The following is a 13805-nucleotide window of genomic DNA, read 5'->3' on the forward strand; positions in this document are numbered from 1 at the left end:
CCGACGTTTAGGATTAAGTCGGAGTTCCAACCTATCCGAGGTTGGTGACCAATTTCCGCTGGCGGTAGCCAGCGGGGTTTCGATCTTGAAGACTTGGTATTCTTACTGACTTGATACACATTTACGCAAGCGTACGTATCATTGTCAAGATAGGGAAATATTATGCCCAAAGTTTATCGTACCACGGGGATTAGTGGCTAACCCACAATCCTTGGGTAATCGGAAATAAAGACACTTAGCAAACAACGAAAAGAAAAAGAAAATAAATAAAAAGGCTAATCTAAGGCACCAAGCCTTAGCAATGCTCGGCTTTGATTTTCACCAAAGCCTAATCAAAACTAAGAGCCTAGTGGTGGATATGCACAAATGAGTGGAAGAGTTTAATGTTTGGGGGTTGATTCTAACTTAACAAATAATAATGATATGTAAAGCAATAAAAAATAAAAATGAAATGTAAACAATAAAAATGAAAATGCCGGGTGTTAGGGAGGTTCCTTCACCCAAATCTCATGTGTTGGAAGCTAATCTAATATAGATGCATATTTCCTATTTTGGCCGTAGTCGTATCCAAGGCGGTTCAAGGCTCAAGGACCGAAATTCCCTTTCATGGTATTCCTACTCCGGTTCAAGGGCCGTAGGGACTCACTTGGCATGAATTAGAGCCGGTTCAATGGTCACTAATTCACATCAAGAGGCGTAGAGATCGAGGAATTAGACTACTAAGCGACCCGCCCGCGCAATCACGCAACGGGTGTAAATCACCATGCTTATAACCCCTCGAATACGAAATTGAAGGTTTCTAGCTTAGGAATTAGAGGAAGTCAAGCCCCTAACTCCATCCTAGACATGCTCAAAATACACACCCTAGAGTTGACTAGGCTCCTAGACATGCATTTTAACCCAACAAAAATAGATATAAGCATCCATCATATGAAAATTGCATCATTACATTAAATTAAACATCTTTTACACAAAATTTGGGTTAGGGACACAACCCTAAAACCCAACAAGAAAATTACTCACAACCCATAATTATAGACATCAAAACTACAAAATTCAAAGAGAAAAGAAAAGAGAAGTGTAGGAGAAAACAATGATAGCCACAATTAGCTAGAAAGCCAACATGACTACTCTTGAATTATAACTCCCACAATTACCCAAATCTTGAATCTTGTAGAGGTTGAGCCCTTTGATGAATCCTTGAAGCTTTGTGTGAGTAATTCTTGAAATCTCAAAAGAAAATATAAAGAAAAGAAGAAAAATGGAGGGGAAGGAGGGAGAGGGCAGTAGCCCTCCCCAAGGTTGCTGTGCGGCGGAATTAGGTTTCGTCTGTTGGGTTGTCTCGAATGAATGGGATAGGTGGTATATATATGTCAATCAATCATGTGGCCTCGGTGGTCTGGTGAGAGATAGGAAAAGATAACAAAACAATGGGTGAGGTGGCAGCATGGGAGAGGCTAAAGAGAGAAAATAAAAGAATTTAACTTAAATAAAAATTGAAAAGATGATCAGGTCACGTGGCTTGAGTGTGAGTTTGGTCAATTAAACATTGTTTAATTGACAACAGTAGTTGCAACACGTTTTTGCTAATTAAACAATTAAGCAATTAAGCTTAATTGTTTAATTAAAATATATCTACCAACTCTCTTTTTGTCAAAAATCTCAAGTTGCTTCATTTTTGCACCATTTTCTTTCGTTTCTGCAACTCCGCTTATTTCCTACAAAATAAATAAAAGTGGATTAATTACATATTAATTGACTTAAGGATTAGCTTAATTCTAGTATTTAGAGTGCCATTACGCGCATAGAAATGCGTGTAATCACTTACTAATCCACTTGTGTTTGTGCAGCGGGACTGCGGTACAACCTAACGCGGGAGGAGGAGTGTCGCATTGCTCGTATCAGAGGCTGTTGGCGGAACCGCAACCTGCTGGACTTTAGACTCCTGACTGGCTGGGAGTTGCTAGTCGACCAGAAACTTACTCGCTCCGTCGGTAAGAAATTTCCGTCAGACCGATGTCTCCTTTGTAATAAGTAGCTGAGACTGACTGGTTTATGTATAATTTCCTAGAAACTCCGCCAGGTAATAAATCGAGTCGCGACGCTTTCGAAAAAGCAATGGACCGCGCCGAGGTGGACAACTTTCTGGAGACCATGTACGCCGAGGGGCTGGCGGCCCAACAGACGCTGGTGAACCCCGAGACGTTGGCGCTGAGTCAGTCCGAGGTTCCAGTGGTGCTGCCAATGCCGCACCACTCCCATCTTGGTGAGGATGGTCTGCCGGTAGTGCAGGCGGGGGTCCAAGTGGCCGGCGGGAAGAAGGGAGGCGCTGCGGCTGGGCAGCAGAAAGAGCGGATGCCCGCCAACAGGCGTGGCCCCCAAAAGGAAAGGGTGGTGTCGCCGGTGGAGGTTGTCACTGCGCCAAGGGAGGAACCGCCGGTGAGGGTGACGAAGACCGCCGCCGGGAACCAAAGGGTGCTGGAGAGAAAACGACGGCAGGCTGACTCTCCTGACGAGGAAGAGGGGGAGGACGTGGAGGTGATCGGGTCCCGCCGACAGAAGAAGGCCCGAGAAGCTCCGTCGAAGACTGTTGTTGTGGAGGGAGAAGAGACCGCCGCTAGCGATCTGGACTCATTTGCCGAGTACGCGGCGTTTATGACAGATGGGTAGCGGGAATTCCTCTTCCACCTCTGCGAACGACTAGGGTTCGGCGGCCTAGCGGGTATTTCACGCCCGACAGCAATCGACCAATCGCCCTTCAACCTGGCGTTTGGGCAAATATCGGCGGGACTGCACGACATGTTTTTGGCGGCGTCGAAGCAGTCCATGGTCGAGGGGGAGCTGAGGGAGGAAATTCAAGGTCTCCAGAGGGAGTTGGCGGAGGAGAAGGAGAAGCTGGCAGAGGCAGAGCGGCGCCTGGCGAAGGCAGAGTGTGACCTTGCCGATGCCCGCGGTAAGCTCTGCGTGGCCATCGAGCGTGACTTGGAGAGGAATGACCGCGTCTCCAAGTTGGAGCGGGACGTTGCGCTGCTGGAGGAGCGGATTGCCGCTAAGGACAAAAAACTTATTATCGTACAGCGGGAGTCCGGCGCCAGGGTGACGGAGTTGAAGCGGTTAGAAGGTGAGGTTGCTTGTCTGAGAGCTGAAGGGAATACCGCTGCGGCAGCCGCTGTCGAAGCATTCAAGCGGTCTGCGGAGTTTAAGAAGGCGATGACCGAGTCGGCGAAGGCTGGGGCTCTAGCAAACATAGATATGCTGAAGCGGAAGGGCGCCATCGACTTCGCCAAAGCGTCGCAGCCGCAGCCTGATGCGCCGCCAACCAAGAGTACTCCGCCAGAGAAAAACGTCGTGGCAGCTCCAGTGGGAGGTGCTCGGTCAGGGAGCGGGGAAAGTGGTGCACATCCGGCGGAAGAGTCCCAGCAGACTCCCAACCCCACCCCATCGGAGGTGTCGCGCGCTGGTTTCCTGGCGGCGCACACCCGTGCGGATGGCACCATAGAGACCCCAAGTCCGACAGCGCGAGGGTCCGATCAGACGAGTCGAGCGGTCGTGCCGCCGCCTGCCGGAGCAGAAGATGCCGAAGACCACCCCTGAGGCCAGTTCGGACCGCTCTCGATTTTGCAACTTCCCTGTTTCCTTTGTAGCCGTTGAGGCATATCATTTTGTAATGTGTTGCTGAATAATATGAAATTTTGAGTTGGTGTTTGCCGGGATGTGTTTGTACCGTTAGTACTTTGAGTTACATTTTGCTTTTGTCAATCAATGACACATTAAAGGAATTAAAATTGGTCCAAGTGCACCTCGTAGCGGACGAGGTCCGCTGACGATCGCTGGCGTTGCCAGTTGCCCTCAGTGCTAGACTTGGTAACAATGGTTTGAATAATTCCTCGTTTCATTGATAGATGATTGATCAGCGTACAAAAGTGGGGTAGTACCCGTCGGGTAGCTTCCCTTAGCTAAATATTAAACAAAAATTTAGCTAAGTCAAGATGCTCCTGGGTAGCGGTCTGACTATTTGTAATAATACCGAAGGTGTTCAGTATTCCAAGGGTGGGCCGATTTGACGCCATCCTTGTCCATTAAGTAGAAGGTGCCTGGGCTCACGACTTCCACAATGTTGTATGGGCCTTCCCAAGTTGGGCGGAGCTTTGTTGGTGGTGGAATGACTTCCTTCATTACCCAGTCCCCCAGTTGGAGGTTCCGGGCTTTGACTCTGGCATTGTAGAAACGCGATACCAGCCTTTTGTTTTGCAAGTTGCGCAAATGGGCCTCGAGTCTTTTTTCTTCTAGGAGGTCCCTGTCCAGTAGCCCTCGACCCTAGCGGTAGGCTGAGTTACTTCAATAGGTAGGACCGCCTCTTTGCCGAACATCATGCAGAAAGGAGTTTCGCCGGTGGCGGTAGTTGGAGTTGTCCGAATGGCCCATAGGACTTCTGGCAGCTTCTCCGCCCATAAACCCTTGGCGCTGTCGAGCTTCTTTTTTAGCAGCTTCTTGATTATCTTGTTTGCCGCTTCGACCTGGCCGTTGGTTTGGGGATGGGCGACAGATGCAAAACTCAACTTGGTGCCCAAGTTGGAGGTGAACGATATGAGTTCCTTGTTGTTGAACTGTGTACCGTTGTCTGTAATGATTGTGTGTGGGACACCATAGCGGCGGTAGGTGTTCTTCCAGAGGAAGCGAATGACCTTGGCGGTAGTAATTGCCGTTAGTGGCTCCGCCTCTATCCATTTGCTGTTGTAGTCGATGGCTACAATGATGTACTTGAACTGGCCCTTGGCGATTTGGAATTTTCCCATCAAATCGAGGCCCCACGTGGAGTGGACCCAAGGGCCGATGATAACTGACAGAGGTTCCGCCGGTGCATGTGGGAGATCTGCGAACTGTTGGCATCTGTGGCAAGACCTCGAAATTTTCCGGGCGTCATCACCCAGTGTGGGCCAGAAGTAGCCCTGTCGCAATGTGCGGTTGGCCAATGATCTGGCGCCTGAGTGGTTTCCACATTCTCCGCCGTGGATTTCCGCCAGGACGATCTTTCCCTCCTCTGGGGTTAGGCAGTGGAGGTTGGGGTAGGTGAACCCCTGACGGTACAGCTTGCCATTCTGAATGTTGTAGCGGGTTGCTCTCCGCTTGAGCTGTCTTGCCTGGATCTTATCCTCTGGCAATGTGCCGCTGCGCTTATATGCCATGATCTCGTCCATCCAGCTGGGGTTGACTTCAATGTTGAAGATCTCTGCCAGGGTCTTTGTGATGCTTGGCTTGTCAAGGTATTCTACCCTTGTGTCCGCTGGACTCTGATGTGGCTGGGCGGTTGCCAGTCTCGCCAGTGAATCAGCCTTGGCGTTCTTTTGCCTGGGGATTTGTGTAATGGTGTGAAATTTGAACTTTTTTAGCAACGTTTTGACGTACCCCAAATATGCCGCTAACTGCTGGTCCTTGGCTTGGAAGCTGTCGTTGACCTGGTTAACGACTAACTGGGAGTCGCTGAATATGTTGACACTGTCAGCCCCTGAGTCAATGGCGAGGAGTAGACCGGCGATGAGTGCCTCGTACTCCGCCATGTTGTTTGAAGCTTTGAAGTTGAATTTTAACGCGTACTCCGCGTTCAGTCCCCCGGGTCCTGTTAAGATGATTCCAGCGCCGCTGGCCTTGGCGCTGGCGGAGCCGTCCACATGCAGGTTCCAATCTGACTGTGGGGGAGCTACCTCCTCAACGGTTACCATTTCTGTTCCAGGCCTTGTCTCAACACCGGGTTCCGGCTGTCGCTCGGTGAGCTCAGCGATGAAGTCCGCCACTGCCTGGCCTTTCATGGCGGTTCTTGGCCTGTAATCTATGTCGAACTCGCTGAGCTCAATGGCCCACTTGCTGAGGCGCCCCGAGTGTTCAGGGTTCTGCATCACTTGCCTCAGCGGCTGATTGGTTAACACATAGATTGTGTGAGCCTGGAAGTATTGCCGGAGGCGTCTGGCAGCGACGATAAGTGCGAGGGCCAGCTGCTCCAAGGGAGGATATCTTGTTTCTGCTCCGTTCATGCCTCTGCCGGCGTAAAACACTGGAAGCTCATCTTGGCCTTCCCGCCGGACGATGGCGCAACTTACCGCCGACGTCGAGACCGCCAGGTAGATGAATAGTGTTTCTCCTTGCACAGGGACAGAAAGGAGAGGGACTGCTGCCAGGTATTCCTTTAGGCCCTGGAACGCCGCCTGGCACTCTGGGTTCCAGTCGATGACCTTCTTGTGAGTTGTTTTGAGGAGTTTGAAGAATGGGGCGCACCTATCAGTGAGTCGAGAGATGAACCGAGAAAGGGCGGTTAACTTGCCCTGGAGGCACTGGACGTGTACCTTATACTCAGGGTCCGCCAGGTCAAGGATGGCCTGGACCTTATCTGGGTTAGCCTCGATGCCTCGCTCGCTGACGATGTATCCCAGGAATTTGCTAGCGGTGACCGCAAAGAAACACTTCTCTGGGTTGAGGCGCATACCGTAGGCCAAGAGAATGGTTACTATGACCTTGAGGTTTGCCACATGTCCGCTGGCCTTTATGCTCTTGACTAGCATGTCGTCCACGTAGACCTCGATGATTTTTCCCAGATGCTCAGCGAACATGGCGTTCATCAACCGCTGGTAAGTTGCACCGGCGTTCTTTAGGCCGAAAGGCATGACATTGTAGCAGTAGAGGCCTTTGTCGGTGGTGAAGGTGGTGCATTCCTGGTCGCTGGGGTGCATCTTGATCTGATTGTATCCGGAGAAAGCGTCCATCATGCTGAGGAGCTCATGTCCGGCAGTTGCATCGACTAGCTGATCGATACGGGGTAGCGGAAAGCTATCCTTTGGGCATGCCTTGTTGAGAGTTTTGAAGTCGACACACATCCGCCACTTGCCACTGGCCTTTTTGACCATTACCAGGTTTGAGATCCACTGGGGATAGATGACTTGGCGGATGAATCCAATGTCCTGGAGTTTGGCGACCTCCTCTCGGATTGCCCGGTATTTTTCCTCATCAAAGGCCCTTCGCTTCTGCTTGATGGGATAAAAGGAGGGTTTGATGGTCAGTTTATGAGTGATAATTTCAGGAGAGATACCTGGCATGTCCGCGTATGACCATGCAAAGACGGCGGCGTTATTACGTAGGAACTGAGTGAGTTCTGCCTCCACCTCTGGGTTTAGTTGGGCGCCTATGCGGACTGTCCGCTCGGGGTGTTCGTCTAAGAGGCAGACAACCTTTAACGACGTGTCAGGGTCGACCGGCTCCTTCCTTACATACTTCTCCTCCTCATCCCTAGGATCCTCAAAGATGTTTGGTGGCGGTGCCTCACTACCCACTGTCAGAATTTCATGGCGGCGCGTCGACCGCGCTATAGTCGTTGAGTAACATTCTCGTGCCAGCTGCTGGCTTCCCTTGACACAGCCCGTGCCATTGGGTGTGGGGAACTTCATGAGAAGCATGTACCCGGCAATGATGCACTTGAGCTTGTTAAGCGCTGGTCGACCAATGATGGCGTTGTACGAACTGAAGCAGTCGACAATAATGAATTCTGTATGTACCTCCGCCATGCAGGGGCTAGTGCCAATAACCAGCCGCATGTAATCTGACCCTAGCGGTTGTGTGACGTCACCGGAGAAGCTGAGCAGTGGCTCGTGATCCTGGAGTAGTTTTTTGTTCCGCTTGAGATGGTCGTAGCAGCCACTGAAGATGACGTTGACAGCGGACCCGCTATCCACCAAAATTCTCCCCACCGAGAATTTGCCAAGAATGGCATCGACCAAAAATGGGTCGTCATGGGGTAGATGCACTCCGCGCTCTTCCTCCTCCGAAAAGGTAATAGGTTCCCAACCTGATCTTGGGAGTTTGGCGGATCTTTCGTAGCGGATGTTGCAGACTTCCTTTGGATGATTAGCGCATGTATAGCGCTTTCTTGCCCTGTGAGACATGCTGGTGATTGGAGCACCGCCATCGATGGTGTTGATGCGGCCCAAGGTCTCAACGTTGGCAATTACTGGTGGTGGTTAACGCACCTTGAACTGCTCCAACTTGCCGTCACGGTACAAGGTCTCAACGGCAGTTTTGAGAGCATTGCAGCTGTTGGTATTGTGGCCGCTGTCCTCGTGGTATTTGCACCACTTGCCGGTGTTCCTGGGTTTGCCTGTCTTTGGGTATTTTGGAGGGGGTGGCGGCGGGATCTGATCCTTGCACTGATTGTAAATGTCTTCATACGAGGCAGTCAGGACCGTGAAAACTGCATACCGCTGCGAGGACTCCGCCTGCTTGTTGCGGTTATCCCCATGAGTTGGGCGGTTGCCCTTATGGTAATGCTGGTCCTTCTGCCGCTTATTCTGGTGGTGGCCCTGTTGCCACTCCCTTTTCTTGTCAGTTGATGGTGCTGAGGGGGTCTTGTTAGCGGTTTCCTGATGACTGGAGGATGGCTGTGTTGACTTTGGTGTTGGTGGTGGCGGTGGGGTTTCTCCATATGTGATGAATTCCGCCTGGGCGTGAATGACCGCCTCACTCATGACGTGGTCATACGTCGCGTTGGGATGATTGTAGTTGAGGTGATAGAGGAACGGTCCCTTGAGCAGTCCCTTCCTGAAGGCCGCTGATGCCATCGTTTTGTCTAGGTCGCGGCACTGAGATGCTGCCGCCCGCCACCTTGTGACGAAGGCCTTCAGTGACTCGTCCTCTCCCTGCTTGACGCTGAACAGCTGACTTGTGTTGTGATGACCGGCGGATAATAAGATGAACCGAGAAAGGAAAGCATGGGATAGTGCATTGAATGAACTGACAGACCCCGGCGGACACTCAAAGAACCAGTTCATTGCCTCGCCATCCAATGTTTCGCTGAACAAGTGGCACAAGGTGGCGTCGTCGAACCCCTTGTTGTTGGTGACCTTCTTGAAGGTGTCCATGTGGACGAAGGGATCAGACATTCCGCCATAATGCGCCATCTTTGGGGTTTTTGCATATGCCGGTCTGACAGCTTGCAGAATTGCAGCGGTGAAGGGCCCGGGTCTGGAAGCGAAGAGCGGATTCTGAGTTGGCGCCGGGACGCCCGACTCCGCCCGGATCAACCTCTGCTCCAGCTGGTGCATCCTTTCCAATATCTGAGCGGCTGCATCGTTGGTGGAATCAGCCTGAACGACCCGCTGGGACAGCCTGCGCCCCGGCACAGGCGGATTATTCTCGGTCCGTGCCCTAGCCTCCGAGCAGTTGGTGTGCGGGAGTGATTCCGCCTCTTGTTCTAACATTGGTTGGGGTATGGGCGGTGGTCCCATTCCCAATAACTCGGGTGGGTTCAGCGGTACCTGCATCTGTATGACCGGCCCTGGTCCCAACGTTCCGGTGCCGGGTCGGCCACGCCTGGTGCTATGTGACTGCTCGCTCTGTGCTGGGCGGGCGGTGGTCTCCAGCGTCTTCTTTAATTCCTCGAAACGTGTCATGAGCGTAGCCACCTGCCGCTGGGCTTCAGCCTTTTCCTTGCGCTCCGCCTCACGTTCCTTGTTTGCCTTGTGAAGATCCGCCAGTGCTAGCTCGTACATAGTGACGAGATCTTGGCCCGGCGGGCGGCTGCTGCTCGGATTTGCCTCACCGCCGGGGTTGGCCGGGGTTGTGAATAGTGCGCGGTTAACGCCTACTGCTGGGTCGGGAGGTTGGGGGACGGCGGGATGGTCTGCCTGCTCCTCAGCGTTTCCCCCGCTACCGTTAGTCATGGTAATTGTGGTGGGATGGCCTTTTGTTCAAGGATTCCCACAGACGGCGCCAATGTTAATGTCTAAAAGTTCGGCGGTAGCTGAACCTTTGTTAACGCTGATCCGGTGGGCGGATCTATACTTGTGACGTTCTCAAAGCCTCCGCTACCTGTCAAGTAAAATACAAAGGGGCGTCAGAGGGAGACCGCGTTGGGCGGTCTTCAACTCTCCGATGCCTAAGTTAGTCAATGTATTTATGTTGACAAAGTAACAGTAGGTAAGTATTGAATGCGTAATTAATGAGGAGAGAGGAGAGGACCTTTTATAGGTGAGGAAGAGGTTGATCTTCTCTTTGTTTTCGATGTGGGACTGATATGCCTCAGTTCCCAGTTTCAGAAGCTTCTGATGTCATCTTGGCGCGGCGCGTGGCGGCGCGTTGGCGGCAATCTGGAGGTGGTCCGACGTTGGGGCTGTAGCCCGCCTGGCGGTGTGTCTGCATGTCATTCCTTTGGTTGGAATTAGTACCTTTGGCGGTAGAATGAGCGTAGCCCATTAGAGCTAATTATGCTTGCAAATGTACATGTATGTACAGCATCAGAAGCTCCTGAAGCTGGGGACTGAAGCACATCAGTCCCACATCGAAAACAAGGAGAAGATCAGTCTCCTCCTCACCTATAAAAGGTTCTCTCCTCTCTCCTCATTAATTACGTAATTACTACTCATTTATTATTATGCTGTCTATATGTTTGGACTGACTTAGGCATCGGAGAAGTGAAGACCGCCCAACGCGGTCTCCCTCTGACACCCTGTCTTTCATTTGACAGCTAGCGGAAATCACCAAGTCTACAGAGTAGCAGTCCGCCCACCGGACCCGCATTAAATGAAGGTTCGGCTACCGCCGGACTTTGAGCATTAACAGAAACACAGATATCACGAGGCATCGACTAATGAACAACCAAAAACGTACTTGCAGGCAACATATTATGATACTAGAGCATTCCACATATAGAAAAGCCTCTAACAAGGAAGGGACAGCTCACCCTACCTGGATATGGAGTGCTCGTCCACATTCGGGTTCGTTCCCGACTTTCGATCATTTGTCTAAATCCATGTGCACACGCTCGAGTCCTTTAACAAAAATCATACCGATAAGTAATTGATTCATAACTCACTTTAAAATTCACCAAATAACCCATGATCAATAATTATTAAAAACCATTCCCGAACAATTCACTTAGAAAAATAAGCTCATTCGGGATATAGTGATCATACTTCTTTCGATAATATAATTCGGATTAAATATTTAATTCCATTATCAAGCATTCCCTTTTCTTAAGCAACAAATATACTTTACCATTCCCAAATAATCCAAATAATCATTGTTGCATTTGAATCATTCGGAATATGGTGATTATATCCCCTTTATTTGTTTAGCATTTCTACTTTAAGAAAACAAATGATAGTTACCATTCCCGAAGGATTACGATTTTGGGATATGATAACTTTAAAATACTTCACTTTTAATTGTTTCCTTAACCATTATTAAAAATCCTTCTTTAACTTAATGGCATAAAGTCCACTATTCACCATCACCAATTTCCGCTCGATATTGTTATTACTTATTACTCAAGCTCCTTACTTATTACCAACTCCTTTCAAAAGCTCGCTAAATAAGCCATTCACCTTCTCATCTTGCATTATAACCATTTCAACATTGATAACAGATTCACTCCCTTTAATTCTCAAGACAACTCTCCTTAATACAACAAACTGATTCATACTTATTCATGCCAAGTTTCCAACATAACAAACCAGTACAACCATATCTCATTCTATTTACTCAACATAACCGTACACTTTCGACCACTACAAAGAACATAGCCAAATAGATCCAAGATGCAGTCCCTTACCATTCTTCTATCCAAAACTAGAAGTCGATTTAACATGACTGCACCAAAACACCATCAACCATTCGAACCCCTAACATGTAGAACAAAATCAACAGTCAACCCATCACCAACTTTCGTATCCAAAACAGAAACTGCAGAGTGTCCTTACCGTATCTGAATTCGATCAAAGCTATCCCAATAGCTCACCTTCTCCATAAACTTCATATCGCAGATTCATAAACCTCACACAGTCCAAATTACATGGCAGTAGGTTAGGGTTTCTAATCCAAACTGAAATTGGATGCTTCAACTAAAGGAAGGTATGACAATTACCTAATCGTGACGACCTGGGAGTATGGCAACACGAGCGGCGGAGTTGCAGTGGCTCACGCGCCAGCTGCGGCGCGTGCGGTGGTTCTGGCCGGAGCTAGAGGTCGAGATTTTGGGGGCTATTGTAAATCGTGAGGCGCTGATTCGAACTATGGAGGTGGTTTAGCTCGATTTGGACTGGAGTCCAGAAAACGAAGACATGCAGAGCTAGCTACGAGTTCCGGCGAGCTCGTACAGTGGTTTTCCGACTTCGAGATTTAAGGCATGGTCTCTTTAAGGCTTGGTGCTTCAATTTCTGATAGTGGTGGTGTGAATCGGCGATTGGAAATCAGAGAATGAGGATGAACAGTGATTTGCAGGTTTGGAAATCGAGTGTGAAGGTTGGGGCTGATGCATGGCTGTGATTTCTCTTAGGTTTTGGTCGGATTTGGACTGTGGTTCGACTGCTGGTAGCAGTGACGAGAGGTGATGGCCGGAATTTGATGGAGGTTAGGAGGCAGCAGCTTTGGTGGTCGCGGGTGGAGGTCGAAGGCAGTGCATGTCGACGGTGAGGCTCTGGTTTGGTTGGTTTTGGGTGCTGGATCACTTGGTGGTGGCGGTTTTGCGAGGTCGTGGCCGGAGATGAGGTTTTCCGGCATTGTCAGTGGGAGGACGAGAGAGAAAGGTCGTGGAGAGAGAGAGAGAGAAAGGATGTGGCCGAGAGGGAGAGAGGAAGAGAATGGGATTTTAGGGTTTCCAAGTTTCTATTTATACCCATGTCTGTGAAATACCCATTTTTCCCTTGCGACAAATTACGGAACTCTCTTCGCTTACTGCTTTCGGTTTTGGGCTCGTAACATTTCTTTTACTCATTTTTCATCGAAAACTTCCTAAATTATTTCTCGACTTCGTCCTAGGTCCAAAACTCAATTTCGTAAAAACCCAAAATTCAAAACTTTGTTACAACTCAATTTATCATCTTCGAAAATTCGACAGACGGTCGCCTCACTAAGCTTTTGTAACCTTCTAGGCCCAAATGAAAGAATTTCGGCCCAAACCTTAAATCATAAGGCCCAGTAGGTGGTCTCGACACCAAAACAATCTCCGAAATAGATTTCTTCACTTAAATTACCTTGCGAAAAATCTTATTGGCGAGAAATTACTTTCAAAAAATTAAACAAAATTTTCGGGGGCTCACAGCTTGGGTCAACCATTTCTTGCTGGGCCTAGAGTTGGGCCTCTTCTCTTAGGTTGCCCTCTAGGCTTTCTAATTTGGGCTGAGGTGTTTTGCCCTAAGCCCATCCCTATGTTTTTAGTTTATCTATTTACAATAATTTCCTTGTATTAGGAAGCTATACATTTTTGTGCACTTTATGTACCTCTAGCGCCTCTGGAGTAGTACCAAAGGAGGATTCTCGCTATGTCTACGTATTTATTTGTCTAATGAGTAGGTCTATATGTATGTACCACTGTGGGTACTACCACTATCTTCTTGTCTACTGCGGTAGGGTATGTAACGGCATGTTCTGGATTGTGATGAATATATATATTGGCACCCGATTTGGGTTTGATTCAAAAAAATGGCATTAACTGAATTGTTGTTTTCATTGTTCTCAATCAAAAGAATTTCCTGCTTAATGACAGAACAATCCAATCTCAAATAATTATTTGAAAACATTCCACAACCAATGTATTCAGAACCCTGAAATAATTTTATTCCACTAAAATCAATAATAAGTTTGCATCCAATACTAACTAAAAGACCTACTGAAATAAGATTCATTTTTAAAGAAGAAATGTAATAAACATTGTCTAGAAAAATAAATTTGTCTAAGCCTAAATCGATCTTTAGGGTTCCAATAGCCTTAACTGCTACCCTTATTCCATTTCCCACACAGACCTGCTGCTTACTTCTTGTTGGTGCCCT

The 13805-nt window shown here is 48.9% G+C and overlaps 1 protein-coding gene across 6 annotated transcripts; it reads right to left on the reverse strand.

Annotated features, from left to right (window-relative positions):
• Nucleotides 1-926: 926 nt before the first annotated feature.
• Nucleotides 927-12939, reverse strand: LOC133732342 (uncharacterized). 6 transcript variants are annotated; one of them, XM_062159871.1, is made up of 6 exons: nt 11903-12939; nt 11739-11811; nt 11591-11660; nt 10726-10808; nt 1829-10173; nt 927-1718 (listed from the first exon to the last, which is right to left on the reverse strand). In XM_062159871.1, the coding sequence occupies exon 5, from the start codon at nt 7926-7928 to the stop codon at nt 4287-4289; it is 3642 nt and encodes a 1213-aa protein (XP_062015855.1). In that variant the 5' UTR covers nt 7929-10173; nt 10726-10808; nt 11591-11660; nt 11739-11811; nt 11903-12939; the 3' UTR covers nt 927-1718; nt 1829-4286. The 6 variants fall into 6 exon arrangements, 3 of the variants coding, with proteins under 3 accessions (XP_062015855.1, XP_062015853.1, XP_062015854.1); XM_062159869.1 differs by having other exon boundaries at nt 1829-10186; nt 11739-12934; XR_009857054.1 differs by lacking the exon at nt 1829-10173 and having other exon boundaries at nt 927-1399; nt 11739-12633.
• Nucleotides 12940-13805: the final 866 nt, after the last annotated feature.

The sequence above is a fragment of the Rosa rugosa genome, chromosome 2, assembly GCF_958449725.1.
Source record: "Rosa rugosa chromosome 2, drRosRugo1.1, whole genome shotgun sequence".
NCBI classification, from domain to species: Eukaryota; Viridiplantae; Streptophyta; class Magnoliopsida; order Rosales; family Rosaceae; genus Rosa; species Rosa rugosa.

Coding starts and splice junctions, on each gene's coding strand:
- LOC133732342 (XM_062159871.1), bottom strand. CDS start 7,928: ATGTCTCACAGGGCAAGAAAGCGCTATACATGCGCTAATCATCCAAAG.